Consider the following 17362-nt stretch of genomic DNA (forward strand, 5'->3'; position numbering starts at 1 on the left):
GCTTTCAATATGCAAGCCCAGCTGGGGGCTAGTGCTGGCCCTATTTCAGAAGCTAACCTGTGGGCATATGGAACCAGGCCCGTGTCTGCTAAAAATCTCACACGCTTTGCTATTATATGGTGAAAGTTTCATCTAAACCCCGAGAGCGGGTGCTTGGGTAACAGTCATAGATGGTAAAAAAATTCGGGGTCTCTGTGTTTTATTTCCTGGGAAGCCTATGCAGTTCTCCCCTGTGCAGTATTTCAAATGGTTTTTAGTGGATTTTTTTGGTTTACAGATAACAACCTCTTTTACAAGATGGCCATTAAGAGCAATAAAAGCTTAGCCAGAACCTACCTCAGTTTTGCTTTGGATGCTCTGAATGGGATTTTAAGAAGAGCCCAAAAAGAAAGGGAAACTATGGGGCGCCTGGGTGGCTCAGTGGGTTAAGCCGCTGCCTTCGGCTCAGGTCATGATCTCAGGGTCCTGGGATCGAGTCCCACATCGGGCTCTCTGCTCGGCAAGAAGCCTGCTTCCCTCTCTCTCTCTCTCTGCCTTCCTCTCCACCACTTGGACTTAGTAGAGAAAGGAGGAAGAAGTGATCGTGCCCTAGATTCCTCAGGGCCGAGCTCATGGCAGGCCATAGTGAGTCTTCTTCATAGTGGATCTTCATAGTGGATCCTCAGGAAACACTCTGATGAATGAATGAGCCAGCAACTAGGGGGCAGGGGACCCATTCACTCTCTTGTGCACACCCTGGGCTTACGTGAGGAACTGTCTTGTTGTTCTTGCCAGCTTTGCGAAGTCGTTCCGGCCGCTCCATCATCAACGGGAACTGGGCGATTGACCGGCCGGGAAGGTACGAGGGTGGAGGGACCATGTTCACCTACAAGCGTCCAAATGAGATCTCAAGCACCGCTGGAGAATCCTTTCTGGCTGAAGGCCCCACGAATGAGATCTTGGATGTCTATGTGAGTTTGCATGTTTCCGGACGATTGGGATTCTGCATCTTGTTTCTTCCCAGGACCACACGTAGCACAGATAAGTGACAAATCCGTGTCTGAGGTCAATAAAACCATTCGAGCTGAGCCTTTTGAGGTGCCTGGGTGCTTGGTGTTCATCTTTGCCATTCTGAATGTCCCTAGTTCTTAGAAACCTAACCTTTACCAGATGCTTATTACCCTCCAAGTTTATGGACCTCCTAAAACCGTTTTTACTTGTTGAACCAAATCAGAGGCAAAACATATCCTTTATTTCATGAGCATTGGCTTCCCTCCAGGCACTTTTCTCCTAATGCTAATTTGGCATGTTTTCTTTTTATGGCAAAAGAAAGCAAATACCTAAAGCAAGACAAGACCGCTCAAGTTCCCAGCCCTCTTCAAATTCTATTAAAGCAAATGAAGAAATGAGAGCTCCAGAGTACTCCACATGGTACAATAAAGCTCGGAGTAACAATACGGAGGTTTACTACAGGTTCCCTGCCAGGCAGAAGACACAATTTGGGATTTATTTTACAAGAAACTAAATTATGAAGTCGCCCCAGATTTAAAACGGTCCTTATTTTATAAAGAAAGCTCTAAAATCCAGTCTTCTTCAAAAGATCAGGAAATTTTAAAAAGTGACAAGAAATAAAAAGCTCGAAATCGGGTTTTGATAAAGACGAGCTCACCCACAGATCTGCATTCTCTTACCATCTTCAAAGCCATGCGAATCTACATGCTACTTTGCTGTGTTAGAATTTTATAAATATTAGTTCTCCCAACTATATAGTTACATGTTCATTCCTGTTGGGCCTGGAGGCTCATAGACTAGAAACTATAAAAGAAGCCTTGTTATAGTTAATTTTGAATATTTTTTTTTAAGACTGTCCAGTTGGTTGTTGGACTCTGGGTAAGTTTCAAATGGCATCAGGGGTAAAAACCCCGGTTGTGAAGGGGCCACTGTGGGTGGTCTAGGATGAGGTGGCCAAGAATAACTTCATAAATGGGACAAGGGTTGCACTGGCAGGACGCTCATGCAGAAGAGGCATGAGAGAGGCAAGGAGAGCTTCCGGCCTCAGACCCACTGTCAGAATATGTGAAAAGAGAAATGAGGGAATTAGGGGTCAACAGCGAACCAGAGACCATGCCCCTTCATCCCTTGGAGTTCTGTTTACCACCCTGGGTCCTATGTGTCAGGAGCTCAGGGGTTCTCATGTCTGCCTTCCCTTGGTGGTTTGTAGAATGGAGGCCCCAGTTCCCATGCAGAGAGTGGGTAAGGGATGATGGCGGACAGAATCACACTCTAATGAACCAGCAAGACCCACCGTGCAGGACTGACTCGGATATGCTCACGGCTTTAAAGGACCAAAGAGACAGCTCTGACCCTAAGCTTCTCATCCAATGAGGAAATCAAAAACTGTGAGACCCTGGGGCTTGCTCTAGGTGACACAACTGGTCAAAGGAGTGCCCCTTTAGAAAGCAGTAGAGACAGAAATATCAGAATGGGACAGTGTCTCCTTGCCTGGCTCATAGTCACATAGCAGATCCCCGTTCTGCTGGTCCGTTTAAGCCCAGCACCCTGCTTCTCACCAGGAAGGCCGTGGGCACAAAGGAGTGTGTGTTCTGAAGCCAGTAGAGAGGGATTTATTCTGCCAAGCTGTGCTGATTTATGTTGTGTTTGCTGTCCCAGACGATGTTTAATTCCTGACTTCCACGGCCTTCTGCAGCTTCCTGCTTGATATCCTGCTTTTGTCATTGGTGCCTGAGAGGATAGGAACCAGGGAGACTTACTTCCCTGACACCAGTTGTCCTGAACCCATCTCTTTGTGGTTCTGGAGCTTTCCACGGATGAGAGGGGACGCGACCCAGAAAATGCACGTGGGAGAGGGTGGGGCAGGCCTTTCCTGAGCCAACCTCCTGGCTAGGTAGGGTTCTTTGAAGGAACATGAAGGCTCCCAGGCTGGCTCTGCCCAGAGGGCTGGCTCTTCTTGGCATGACTGTATCTCGCCACCTAGTGTTCAAATGAGTCCCCCTGGAGCCGACACTGGGCCTGGCCATTTTAAGCACACCGAGCACAATCTAAACCATGATGTTAAGATGGTTGAGAGCCCACAGAAAGGCTCTGCTACCATTGCTCCCATCTTTCTATTTGGAATGTATAACATCTTGACTTTCAGCCCAGTTTTCTCCTAAGTCCTTCATTCTTCTAAAAGCAAATAACAAAAAAACACCCAGAAAGAGCTTTCCTTTAACCTGTCACAGTTTCACTAATATAATTAGATCTGAATCAACCCACTCATGTGTAGATAGTGCCATGCAAACTGGGGAACCCTGGGCCAGCAGGAGAGGGATATGAACGTGTGCCGGTGTAGTGACATTGACCTCTATGTTGTCAGATGATCCACCAGCAGCCCAATCCCGGAGTCCACTATGAATACGTCATCATGGGGACCAACGCCATCAGCCCACAGGTGCCTCCTCACAGGAGACCAGGTAAAACCTCTTGTTCTATAGCCAACCACCCCCGACCCCAGTCATTTCTTTTTAAAGCCCTCTATCTCTTCTCGTGCATCTCCCTTGGGTCTCTCAGTCAACACAGACAAAACGCATGGACGCGCCCTTGACATTAGAGGATGCTTCACCATTTATCTGAGCCTTTGCTGATAAGAGGGTCCCATTCACTTAATTCAAACATGAGGCGAACATCCTGAGTCTGTCTTTCCAGTTCATTATCTTGAGATACCCAATATTAGTTCCCTCTAGCTGCCATGTAACAAATTATGTCAAACATGGTGACTTAAAACAACACAAATTTGCTATCCTACAGTTCGGGAAGGTCAGGAGTCCAAAATGGGTTCTGCTGGGTTGGAATCAAGGTGTCGGCAGGCCGTGCTCCCTTTGGAGGTTCTAGAAGGTTCTGTCACCCTGCCCTTTTCGCTTCGAGAGGCCTCCTGCACTCCTTGCTTCTTGGCTTCTTCCTGCGTGGCACCTTCGGATCTCTGGCTCTGACCCCCCTTCTTCCATCATCACATCTCTGGGCCCCCCCAGACAAACCGGGACCATTCTCCATCCCCAGATCTTCTAACTTCATCACATCTGCAAAGCTCCTTTTGCCATATAAGGTATCATCCTCATGGATTAGGATGCAGGCACCTTCAGAGGGCCATTATTCTGCCCACCTCAGGCCTTTTCTCTTGGTCCCCTTTTGCTTCTACTGTCACTACTTTGACTTGTAAGGAAAGAATAATAAGTTCACACCTAATTATCTACCTCTTTCCTATGGGCTCTGCGATAGACAAGCAGCCATCTGGCTCTGTGGATGTTTCTTTACCAGATGATAACAGAACCCACTACCCAAATGGAGACTACTTTTTTCCATCTTTTGAACAGGAAGGCTTGCATAAATAGCAGCGATAATATCACTCACATGCTCTGAGTCCTTGCTGTGTGCCAGACACCGCTGAGCCCCTCACATAGCTGAACTCACCAAATTATCATGACAGCGCTCAGAGGAAAGGGGCTGTTATTAACCTCATCTTAAAAATTAACAGGGGCGCCTGGGTGGCTCAGTGGGTTAAGCCTAGGCTTTCGGCTCAGGTCATGATTTCAGGGTCCTGGGATAGAGCCCTCCATCAGGCTCTCTGCTCAGCAGGGAGCCTGCTTCCCCCTCTCTCTCTGCCTGCCTCTCTGCCTACTTGTGATCTCTCTCTCTGTCAAATAAATTTTTAAAAAATTAACAAATGGAAACTCAGAGACATGGACTTTCTGTCTAGGTCTCACAGTGACTTCAGTCCCCTGTCTGTTATACCACCTAGGGTTAGGTGCTCTGACATCTGTCCCAGCAATGAGGGCACAGATGTGAGGCCTGGCCCTCTAGATGGATAACTGGGTTATCTGACTGTCACAGGTCAGGGGGGAGCCACCCAGGTCCTTGAAGACAGCAGGGTGTGAGCGGGCACGTGGGCTGTGCGTGTTGTCCAAACTGAACATCAGCACACTCAGCCCAACACGATGGGCAAGCCATTTGCAGGAAGGGTACATAGTCTGAGAAACAAGGTTCAGATGGCAGAATATGGACGTTCCTGAGATCTGATGCTGATGGATAAGGACAGTCGGACAGACTATTCGAAATCCTACAGCGTGATGATGGTCATAACAAGCCTGATGGGTCTCAGCTAATGGGTAGCATGGGATTAGCTACCTGGGTCAGGGCGGGCCCAGAAGGAGTCAGTTGTAAAAAGTTGGTGAGGAGGGGCATTCTCCACCCTCCATGAGCTTGAATCCAGCTCTGCCACTTTTTTGCTGTGCACCCTCAGGCAAGTCAGAAACTTCTCTGAGCAAGTTCCCAATCTACATAGTAGTGAAGGGGAAAAAACCCTATATGCCAAGGTATTTTTTTGAATATCAGGTGCCCATCCAGCATAGTGCCCAGTACATGCAAGGTGTGCAAAAGGTTTTAAAATCTTTTTGCCTGGTAATATTTTAATCTTGCTTATGTCAGTATGCGTCGTCTTGATTCCATTGATTTAAATTGTATTTAATATTTAAAGCCATGAAGTGTAAGTGATGGAGGGTGGGGAAAGTCCTGAGTTTTAACTGGATTCTACAGTAACTCTGGAATTTGCCTCCTTGTTTTGTATCAAACTAGTATATGCTTGAATAATATTCAACCAAAATAGAAATATAGCAAGGAAGACGCAGGTGTCCCATAACTGCCCAAACTTGGATGAAACCAAGATGAATGGATAGATAAACTGAGGTCTACCCAGCCAGTGGAATATTATTCAGCACAAAAAGAAATGAGCTACCTAGCCACTGAAAGACATGGAGGAAACTTCTCACAGTGAGAAGGAAGAGCTGTTGACTTCCCACAGCTTTTACTTCCCTGCAAAAATCTGTATCCAGAACACCTAAGGGCTTGGCCACTTGGCCTGGGAGAGGAGAGACAGACACGAAGGGCAGAACACAAATTTAATCTCTCATAAGGGCTCCTGCCACACCTGTGTAGACATATATACAAAATGATTTCTGCTATGCTTTTTTCTTTCATCAAACAATGTATCAGTCATATCTTCATGTCACAACATATAATTTTGCTTCATTCTTTCAAAGAAAAAAAAATAACATAACATGCCGTATTTTAACAAGTACCACCAGTGGACATTTAAGTTCACTCTACTGTTTGGCTAATTCAAAACACGCTTTAGTAGCCATGCTTGTACACACAGCTTTGTGTAAAAGAATGGGGATATTTGTAGGGTAAATGTCCTGGAAACTGAATCTCTAGTCAAGGTTATGTACATTTAAAACTTGGGCAGAGGGTGGGGCACCTGGGTGGCTCAGTCAGTTAAGCATCTGCCTTCCGCTCAGGTCATGATCCTGGAGTCCTGGGATCGAGCCCCGCCTCAGGCTCCCCACTCAGTGGGGAGTCTGCATCTCCTTTTGACCCTCTCCCCTCTCGTTGTATCCCTCTCTCACGGTCTCTCTCAAATAAATAAATAAAACTTGGGTAGAGAGTTGCGGGAGGTGGATGGGGGGGATGGGATAACTGGGTGACGGACATTAAGGAGGGCGCGTGATGTAATGAACACTGAGTGTTCTATGCACCTGGTGAATCACTGACCTTTACCTCTAAGACTAATAATACACTATGTGTTAGTTAATTGAATTTACATTAAAAAAAATCAAATAAATAAACAAATAAATAAATAAAACAAACTTAGGAAAATATGGCTAAATTGCCCTCCAAAACTTTGTGTCTATCTGCCGGCTCCTCGTCCTTGGTTTTCCTCTACCTTCAGTGAGGGGTTTAGGGATTTAAGGGTCTCCAGATTTTCTCTCCTTTATCATGAGGCTAATAAAGTGGTGGCAATTTTTTGTTTTTACATGAAGTTCTTTCATTATGAGTGAAGTTGAGCGTTTTTATATGACTTTGGGCTATTTGTGTTTCTTTTTATGTGCCTGGCCTCTTCCTGGCCCTTGCCTGCTTTTCCTACTGAGACATTTGTCTGTTTCTTATTCATTTTTAACCATGTTTTGAATTTGGGGGAAATTGGTATCTGCATGTTTAAAATACGTATGCTCTGAATTGGAAATGACCTCATGCTACGTGGTTTCTAATGTTGGAGGGCTGTCTTCGGGGGGCTTCCGGGTCCAGACCAGTCTTACTTCCATGTGCATGCACCTGTCTCTCCTAGGAGAGCCCTTCAATGGCCAGCTGGGAACAGATGGAAGGAGCCAGGAGGAGGGAGCAGAGAAAGAGGGGGCCGAGGAGAAGGAAGATGTGCATGGCGGCACCCCCGAAGTATTCACCTCGAAATCGGCACAGACCTTCCCAGTCAGGCATCCAGATGGATTTTCCTCCCACCGACCCGACAATCTGGTGCCAGTGGCCCCGCAGCCCCCAAGGCGAAGCCGGGACCACAACTGGAAACAGCTCGGGACCACAGAATGCTCCACGAGTTGTGGGAAAGGTGAGCTCCAGTGCGGGTGAGGAGGGTCTCTGCGAGGAATGGGTGTCTGGGCTTGAGGGACCTGGCACACCCTCCCCTCCTTGAGCCCGACTGTGAGGTGGTTCATTGGTATGACATTGTGTGGAGGGTCCCCGAGACCACCCTCAAGCTTGATGATCCACAAGGACACATGAGACTCAGAAGAGCTGCTCTCTTTGTGGCCACCACTGATTACACTGAAAGAATACAGGTGGGTATCATCAGGCAAGAAGGCATGTGGGGCCAAGTCCAGGAGAAACCAGGGGCCAGCTTCCAGGTGTCCCATCCCACGAGAATTGCACCCAGATGCACTGAATTCTCCCAGCAGCGATGAGTGACAGCAGGAGCCCAGTAGTGTGGACGAGATAATCGAGGTTTGGTGTCCAAGGGGCTTACTGTGGCTCAACCGCATAGGCATGGAGCCCCCACATGACAGACATCAGCTCCTCGGCGTTGAGTGCTCAGAAGTCAAACTGAGAGACAGAATATGGCCCAAGACCTCAGGCCCATAAAAACAGGCATTCAGCCCAGTCTCATTGCTGGCATAAACTACCTCGTCAGACTGACACAGTGTGGTCCAGGGCATGGAAAAACACTCCTATCAGCAGAATAGTCCGCGGGCTCAAAGGTTGTCTCCAGCCCTGCTCCAGGGCCAGTCCTGAAGACCGGCCTGTCTTTGGAGTGTGGAGGGTTGAGCACCCCTGGTCTGCTGAGTTAACCCTCTCCTGCACGACACGCTCATGGATCACCACAGAATGTATTCACCGAGTTTCAGATCCAGAAGTTGAGGTGTACCCACAGAGATACCAGGTGAAACTCATTCTCCAAATCTAAGATTCCAGATGAAAGCACACCCGTGGGGCTTGAGGTATCTCTGGGCTCTTACGCTCACCAATGCTCACAGCTCCCACTGTTCTCTCTGTAAAACCTTCACCCTTGGTCATCCCACTGTCCTAACCCCATCAGCTACAACCCTGGGGAGCCAGCTTGCGGCCCAGCCATGCCAGCTCCGTGGACTCCTAGCAGGAAGGGAGACCACCCACCAGAGACACGAGAGGGAGCAAAGGGTGTCTCTCCAGACAAAAGAAAAGAGTTACAGGATTTGGGAGAAGGGCGGATGGAGTTGAGGTGGTATTTAAAGAAAGCCAGGTTTTGATAGGTTCAAAGCAAAGCAAGGCTGTGGGCAAAGGGGTCAGTACCAATATGAGTCTGAACTGTGGGGTGGATCCAGGGCCCTATTTCTTTGAAAACTCTAAAGTTAAGGTAGGCGTGGAATGTGGTGTCCAGAAGGCCCCTGTCGAACGTCTGGCACCTGGGTTGGAAATCGAGGCTGTTTTCAGTTTCAAGGTGCTGTAGCCCCTCAGGACAAGGATCTGTCTGTGACCACTGGGGACTATGATGCGTGGTAATCTCCTCCTATTTGTAAGGAAGTCCTATTTGTGACCCTAAAACCCCTGTCCTTGGAGGGGAGGTGGCCACGGAAATGGGAAGGCCATATCCCAAGAAGGTCCTGCTGCCAGGAAACTGTGATACACTGAGAATATTGGTTTGGGGATTTTTTTTTTTCTTTCTTTCAAGAGACATGTACCTGAGGGTACAAGATTCGGGAGCTCTGCCATAATTTGCACCTGGGAAATTTTCACAACCGCCTCTAAAGCCTTTATCTTTTTCCCAAGAGTGTTGGTTTAGTGGCTTTTGAGAAGAGAATTGAGGTGTTTGGTTCTTCGTGGGGACGGGGTGTCTCCTGCCTGAACCCCCAGCCGGTTCCATGATGACAGAGAAGTGGAGCTCTGATTTCTGGAGCTGACACCATGCAGATATTCGTGGTTTTTTGCTTAATCCGTGTGCAAAGAATGTAGACTGGAGATTCATTGGCCTAATCCCCTTTTTAAGCTTTAGGAGGGAAAAAGAAATGCCCATAGAATGTGTCCGAACAGAGGCAAGAAGCTAAAGCTAAATTACACAAGAAGGCCCAAGTCATTTTGGTCACCCCTGGAACTGCAGAGGGGGGGTAGGATGAAACACAGCTGACATAGGGACCCGGGGTCCAAATGTGAGAGTACTGACGTTTCCCACCATGGAGTTAGCGGTGCGACGCCCACCGGAGGAACCAGACACCTTTGTGCTAGGTACACACGAGGGAAAGTTATAAAAAGAAGAAAAATTGCCATCCTGTGGTTTTGTATCAAAGAAGGCAGATGTGTAGAAGATGCTCTTCCCCTTGGTGTCTGGAAATATTGCGTGGCCCAGCCTTTCCAGTTGGGTGAGATGTTGCTGCATCTGGATACCGTCAGACAGCACCTCATGGACTTCAATAGAATAAGAACCAAAACATGTACTGTTGCCCTCTCACCCTTCATGCTGCACACACAGCCCTGCATTCACCAAATAGACACCACATAGCCTGATGGTCATTCAACGGGGTCATTCAAAGCATGATGGAGGGACCCCATTTCTAAAGATTCTGATTATCTTTCCCCCAGTCAACCCCAGCCTGTGGGATCCACACTGAGCCAAACACCAGTCTCCTTTACTCTATTCCCTGGTTTGGAACCAGCAAACCGCTTACACTCCCCGATCTAGCTCAGGTGCATCTCCTCCGTGAAGCCCTTCCTGATCCTGCAAGGCACAGGGGAGCACTTGCCCCATGGGACAGCATAGCAACTCGGGCCACATTCTTGCCCCAGCTCTGTGTGGCCTAGCTGTCTCTGTTTGTGGACACCTTGTATCGCCTGCCCCTGGGATCGTAGCCAGCCCACAAGGAGATGCTCCTCAAGTGTTTCTTGAACTGATGAATATATTGTCAAATGAGGGGTATCCAGCTATTAGAAAAGATGTAAGAGTGGTTTATACATCATTGCATCCTGGATAAGCAAGGTGGTACTGCCTTACTGTGTTTTATCCGTAGCTTGAAGAATGTGGATTTATGTACTCACAGCTGAAGAGTCTTTTTCTCGACATTTCCATATGATTTGGTTTAATGTTCTTAATATAGTCTTTCTCCTTTGCCCTGTGGACACACACACACACACAGAGCATTTTTCCCTAGCCCTCCCTTCTCTCATACCCCTAGCCCCTTGCTCTTCCGCCGAACAAATGGCAGCAGCCCATGGATGCCCCTCCTTTGCTCCCTGTAGGGTTTGCTCCCAGCAGCGATGGCTGGATTGCAGGCAGACGAGGCAATATGGACGCGCCCTTGTTCAGATCAACAGTAGTGACAAATATACCAGGACCACGCCCTTCCGAGCCCACTGGTGCCATCCTGCTCTTGTATGCACAGCCCCCTGTGACCTCACCATTCGTCCCCACACAAATCTTCCATCCTTCCTGGTGGAGCTCCCCAGACCACAAGTCTCCATGCCTCTCAAGGAACCGCCCCCCCCTTATGGTATCACCGCCACAGTGAGGGGTCCTGCCTGTGGCAGCCCGCAGTGCGTCGTACTCCATCCAGCCATTGCCCAGACCTCTGTCTGGTCAAACACTTGGCTTGGCTCAGTTGACTTTTGGAGTTCCAAGACTCGGATGATTTCATTTTTTTCTTGCTCCGTATTTTGTCCCTCTCTTCACAATGCCACACCAACCTCTCTGCGGTGTCCTCCAGACACACTGACTTGCTTCCTTTAATATCTGCGGATTACCTGCGGTCCCATTCCCTCCTCCAGGATAACATACCTCTGTTCTGGTCAACACGCACAACATAAAACCCAACTAAAATGATCCCAGATTTTTCCTGCCGCTTGAAGCCCAGCCCGCACCTGACCTCACCAACCCCAGTCTCACTTGCCAGCAATTAGAGGCGGAATAGAATGGCGTGCTGTACAATGAAGAGATGGCCAGGTACCATTTGAGTGACTCTCCCTCTCTGCAGAAATCAAAACTGACCCAAAGAAAGAAACCGCGTGGTCACTGGAATCAAGAATCATAGTTCTGGTGTTTTCACACCAACAGAGAGCGAGCCTCTGAATTTACATCCTTGGCTGAACACTGAAACTGGACCGTGGTGGACAAGTGTAGTGTAAGGGCAGTTAAGGATGAGGAAGGTCCATGGCCATGTGCAAACAGCCCTGAGCAGGACCCATCTCTCCAAGGCACAGAGCATTCCTATGACATCCTGTATCCTTTTAGCTAAAGATTCTAAATTACCCCCTCATTCGAGTGCCATAGGGTTGGAGTAGTAACTTTTGCTTTCCAGTCCGAAAACTTGACAGCTAAAAAATTAAACCCACAGGGTCTGAAGGGATAAATAATACTATTTTTACTTAATCCCTTAATAGCTGGGTCCCAAGTGGGTACCCCACAAGGCGTGAATGGAATCTTACTCATCTTTGTAAGTGAGCACAAGGTGCTTAATGTTTGTGGAATTTAATTTAAACAATCTCTTCATGGAAGCAGATATGTCACGGGACAAAATTTAATTCCATAGAAGTTTCTGTCTCCTATTAATTTTACACTTTTTTTTTTACTCCGCCAATAATTATACTTCATTAGAACATTATTTTAATTTTTATTTATTTTTTTTTAAAGATTTTATTTATTTATTTGTCAGAGAGAGAGAGGGAGAGAGAGCGAGCACAGGCAGACAGAATGGCAGGCAGAGGCAGAGGGAGAAGCAGGCTCCCTGATGAGCAAGGAGCCCGATGTGGGACTCGATCCCAGTACTCTGGGATCATGACCTGAGCCGAAGGCAGCTGCTTAACCAACTGAGCCACCCAGGCGTCCCTAGAACATTATTTTTTAAATAATGGTCTCAAAGCTACATTATGAGTTTTTACTGCCAGAGTCGTTTTGAAACAAATGATCATTTTAGATTCAGAACTGTCTTCCAATTTGTCCAGTTTCTTATGGGAACCACCCTGTGGCTCAGGGGTCACACAAGATCAGCTTCCACAAGCAATGACACGCTTTTCATGGGCGATGAAATATGGAGATGTTTATGTGAAAAGTTATCCCTCCAGTTACAATTAAACTATCTTAACTTGGAAGTTCAGAAACCCCAAACACCAGGCCAATTAGCAACAGAGCTAAGACAGAATTGTAGAATAAGTGATTGTGTTCTGCCCAGCAGGAATTGGGTAGTGGCCTAGACTGGGGGCCAACGGGGTGGAGGGAGGACAGACAATTATTTGTGGAAAAACATATTTTTCAGACAGTTGTATGGGCTGTTCCCTGGTTACCTTTCTCAATTTGTACACATCCGTTAGCAATACCCCGTGCTACCACAGAGGGCAGCAGAGAGAGAGGCAGACAGAATTGTCTGCCTTTTTTTTTTTTTTTTTTTTGGTCAAGCTAGAGATTCCATTTAATGGATTCTGACTTTTTCTCCAAAATACATTGATCACTGGGTGTTATACGCAAACAATGAATTATGGAACACTACATCAAAAACTAATGATGTACTGTATGGTGACTAACATAACATAATAAAAAATACATTTATTCATATTAACTTAGTGAAACTCAGCTATGTATTTAAAACAAAACAAAACAAAACAACAACAATCCCGAGGCAGTTAGTATATTTTACAAAATAATATAAACAAATATTAGACCTCTGATAAATATCGACTCAGTATGTTTACTGAGTGGCTGTTACTCTGCTAGGTACTGGGATTACAGCGATGAACAAGAATTAGTTCTGCCCCTGAGAAGCTCTTTGTCTCAGGGGAAGCAGACATCTACTCAAATAACTGAAAATACCATTGGGTCAGTGCTTTATTAGGGGAATGGGTAAAATGCTTTACAGCATAGGGCGAAGCCGGCTGCTCTCCTAACCGGTCCTGCATCTTCTTCTCTGCTTAAGCCTGACTCTCACACATTCCAGGCACATGCAGGCCAGTGTGTTGGGCACTTTTGTTCCTGTTCAGCCGCCTGGACAGCCCCCTCCCTCCAAGACACACATGTGCATGGCTACCCAAACTCCGCTCTTCTCTAGGATCCAGCGAGACCCTCTAGGACCCTTTCTCTGTGATGTCTCCAGAAAATCTCCAAACAGTTATTAATAATTGTGGTCATTTTATAATCACTCTCCTGCCTCATGGTATCTTGAACTGTTAGGAAAATCACATCTGCCTTTAGCACATTCCAACTGTGTCCGCAAAGAGATGATAAGCTCTTGGAAGGCAGTAATTCTTCCTACTCTTGTTTGCACCCACAGTGCCTGGCACAGCCCTTGTGGGGGAGGTGTGTGTAAATGCATGAACGAAGGAGGAATGTGTGTGTGCATGTTCTGTTCCTGCAGCCTCTCTTTATCGGTACCCGGATCTCTGTGCACCTGCACCCTGAGCCCGACATTCGACTGTGTGGGGCTGTCCTTGACAAGTTCTCCTTGCCCTTGCAGGATCGCAGTTCCCTATTTTTCGCTGTGTACACAGAAACACCCACGAAGAGGTTCCCGAGAGCTACTGTGACTCCAGCATGAAGCCTACCCCTGAGGAGGAGCCCTGCAACCTCTTCCCTTGCCCAGCTTTGTAAGATGCGGAGGTCGCCTGTTACCGGGTCGCTTCTGGGGGCTTGTGCATAAGACCTTAGTAGCAGACATAAAATCTGTCTACATCTGATTTAGAGCCATGAGACTCGGTCTGTTCAGCAAGGGCACCTGTCTGGGGGTGAACGTGGAAGCTTGTAGCCTTTAGCCGTGAGCACACACCTGTGGTCATTTGGAGCAATTACGTGCAAGCTTGGTGGGGGAAAGCAAAGAGGAAGCTGAGAATTATAGTCCGTCGTGGTCGGTGTTGTAGGTGAGCTGTGAGCAGAGAGAATGAGGAGAGTCACAAGTCCGTGGGCAAGAAGAAGTCGGGAAAAGTATCTCAGGAGAGGTCTTGGGGTGGTTACTGAATGATGAAGAGGACAATTCCAGAAGAACAAGGAGATAGGGTCTCCACATGATTTTCAAAGTAATAGAAACATTCTCCTACGTATTGAGCGTGTGCTGATGTCTTATGTAACTAAGAGACAAAGCAAGGTGACAGGGGAGCATCGTGAAACTGATGAGCAAGTAGCTCCTGAGAAGTAAAGAACTCTGGAGAAGATCTCTAAGATCCAATGTGGGTTAATGTTCTACAGGGGGATGCTAAAACTACCATTTGGAGTTTGGGGGGTTTTTTTAGATAAAAATCATTTGCACCTTCTCGGTTTTCTTTAATTTTCTAAAACCGGTCTGTCACTACCGGTAAAGAGCTTGTGGACAGAGTTACATTGCTTCACGGGGTCCGACGGTTAAGCTGTGCTCTGGGGTGAGAGCCACCCCCGCGTAATGGTGTTAATGGTTCTGTGCGGTTTGGCTCTCGTGGTGGTGCGGGCTCTTGGGGCTGTGCCTTCTTCCCCGGCTGAAGGTGATCCGGCCTTCTCGCGTTCTCTCATTCCTGAGCTAGCTGGGACATCGGAGAGTGGTCCGAGTGCAGCAAAACCTGCGGCCTGGGCATGCAGCACCGCCAGGTCCTGTGCCGCCAGGTGTACGCCAACCGCAGCCTGACAGTGCAGCCGTACCGCTGCCAGCACCTGGAGAAGCCCGAGACCACCAGCACGTGCCAGCTCAAGATCTGCAGCGAGTGGCAGATCCGGACGGACTGGACCTCGGTAGGCGGGGCACGCAGCCTGGTCTGGAGCTCTCGCTCCCGGACTCCTGGCCGTTCCCCCCCACCCACTGCCGGCATCCCCACCCCACCAAAGGCCCCTCTCAGGGACAGCCCTGAGGTCTCCTAGAGGGAACCCCTCCTGGGGAGTTCTGGAAGGACCGTCTAGCAAACCGTAGAGTTAAGGCTAGTGTGCCCCAATCCTCCGCAGCCCGTGGGAGTCACGTGCATACGGGGGTCACCTGTCTCCCGTGTCATGAGACGTCTGCTCCTTCCAGTCTCATACCCGGGTTTCACAGGTGACAGAACGGAGGTCCAGAGCCACAGAGTAGGTGGGACAGCCAAGTCGGTCTCAGAGCAGCGGTGGTGAGGTTTTTAGGGCTGGGCGGCTCCCCAGGGGGGCCCTGCATTGCAGGGGACTCGCAGCCACCCAGGGGGTCTCTCCGCGGTCATCATCTGCTCAGGTGGCGGGTGACAAGGGTGAGGGCACCAGGGCTGGGGAGGTCCCCGGAGGTCAAGCTGCCCATCCCACTGACGTATTCCTGCTGTTGTAGTGCTCAGTGCCCTGCGGAGTGGGGCAGAGAACCCGAGACGTGAAGTGCGTGAGCAACATCGGGGACGTGGTGGACGACGAGGAATGCAACATGAAGCTCCGGCCCAACGACATTGAGAACTGCGACATGGGGCCCTGTGCCAAAAGCTGGTTCCTCACCGAGTGGAGTGAACGGGTGAGCTGCGGGCGGGCAGAGCGGGCTTCCTAGGGCCGCGACCCAGGGCTGCAGTGCCCCTGGGCGGGACCTGCACGGCCCAGGGGCCCCAGCCCCATGAAGATGAGTCCCTAGCTGAGCATTCCAAGGCTTGGGGGAAAAGGCATTCCCTCTTTACACAAAGACCGAGGGGCTGCAAGGGTGAGCGCTGGGCCTGAAAGAATTAGTTCTCCTTCGCACTGCACGTGAACGTTAGTGAAATCCTGAATGAGGTGAACAGGTACTCCCATGCCTCGTACGTTGTGTGAGCTCCTGGCATATAAAAGGCACTCGGCCAGTGGCAGGCCCCTTCCCTGCTCCTTACAACTCAGCGCAGTTCACGGACTGCCCCCGTTCCCCAGTAACCTGGCCTCCCTTGGGGTCCCTGGGGGCAGGTGTCAGAGATGAAGTCTGAGGCATGTAGAGTTAACTGTGTGCAAGGGAAAGCAGCAAGAGATAGAGTTCATCTGTCAAAGACAAAACTAGGGGCGCCTGGGTGGCTCAGTCGGTTAAGCGTCTGACTCTTGATTTCGGCCCAGGTTGTGATCTCAGGGTCGTGAGATCAGCCTAATGCGGTGCTCCCCTGGGCATGGAGCCTACTTGAGATTCTCTCTCTCTCCCTCCTCCTCTGCCCACCCCCCGTCACTCACATGCGTGCATGTGCACGCTTGCTTTTTAAAAAAAGAAGAAAAAGAAAAATGACAAAAATAGGATTTATAGGGATTCTGGAGTTGGGTCATGGAGACTGTTACACAACAGTGTAGATGTAATCAATTTCCCTGAAATATACACTTAAAATGATTACAATGGTAAATTTTATGTTGCATGTATTTTACCACAATAAAACAAAGGTTTAGGGAAAAGTACTAAACAGAATTACAGAGCATACCTTGGGGTGGGGAAGAGAGAGGGGGAAGAAGATAATGAGCTCCACCTTCCTTTTCTTAAGGAAGCTGACTGATGGACTGGCAGTGGGAGAGGGCATCTGGGGATTCCTGCCAGGGCAGCATACTGGCCCCCACACCAAGGGAGTATGGGTTCCTGGATTCTCTAGAGCCCTTGCGGGTTGAACTGGGATGGAAACAGGACTGGCTGTCTCTGTCCTTAGTGCCTTCCTCTCAGCTGGGCCAGGTGGGCCCCGTTTCCCTCACCGGAATTCCTCACCATGCTCCCAAACTGGAGTGTGCCTACAGATCACCTGGGAACCCCCGCGGGGTTCAGACTGAGTCTGAGTCCCCGCTGGGAGGTGGACCCGGGAATCTGCCTTCCTAACAGGCTCCCAGGGGCTGCGGGTAGAGGGTAAGAGGGGACCAGGCTAGTTCCTAGAGTGTAAGGAAACACTGAGCTCGGGAGCCTCCTCTCCCCGTGGCATCATGGGAACAACAGGACGCTGTCTCAAGTTCAGAGGGGGAAAGCTTCCTGCGTCGCCAGCCCGCCACGTGGCTGGATTCCTGGGCCAGCATCCCTCCCACTGGTGAGCGCCCACCATGGCGTGGTCGTCCAATATTCTGAGCATCACCTGGCAAATGCTCATAGGGGTTTCTACCCCATCCAGCGCTAAGACACCCCTGAATTTCATCACCGTGATCACAGTA

At 49.0% G+C, this 17362-nt stretch overlaps 1 protein-coding gene across 2 annotated transcripts in view; it reads left to right on the forward strand.

Annotated features, from left to right (window-relative positions):
- The window catches only part of THSD4 (thrombospondin type 1 domain containing 4), a 582110-nt gene that overhangs the window by 539381 nt on the left and 25367 nt on the right, over positions 1-17362 (forward strand). For both annotated transcript variants that reach the window (XM_047736180.1, XM_047736181.1), the window contains 6 exons: positions 775-950; positions 3356-3452; positions 7157-7432; positions 13788-13917; positions 14821-15025; positions 15576-15749. In XM_047736180.1, the coding sequence (XP_047592136.1) occupies positions 775-950; positions 3356-3452; positions 7157-7432; positions 13788-13917; positions 14821-15025; positions 15576-15749 (1058 nt within the window). The remainder of the gene's footprint in view (positions 1-774; positions 951-3355; positions 3453-7156; positions 7433-13787; positions 13918-14820; positions 15026-15575; positions 15750-17362) is intronic.

This window comes from Lutra lutra, chromosome 7, assembly GCF_902655055.1.
Source record: "Lutra lutra chromosome 7, mLutLut1.2, whole genome shotgun sequence".
In the NCBI taxonomy this organism is placed as follows: domain Eukaryota; kingdom Metazoa; phylum Chordata; class Mammalia; order Carnivora; family Mustelidae; genus Lutra; species Lutra lutra.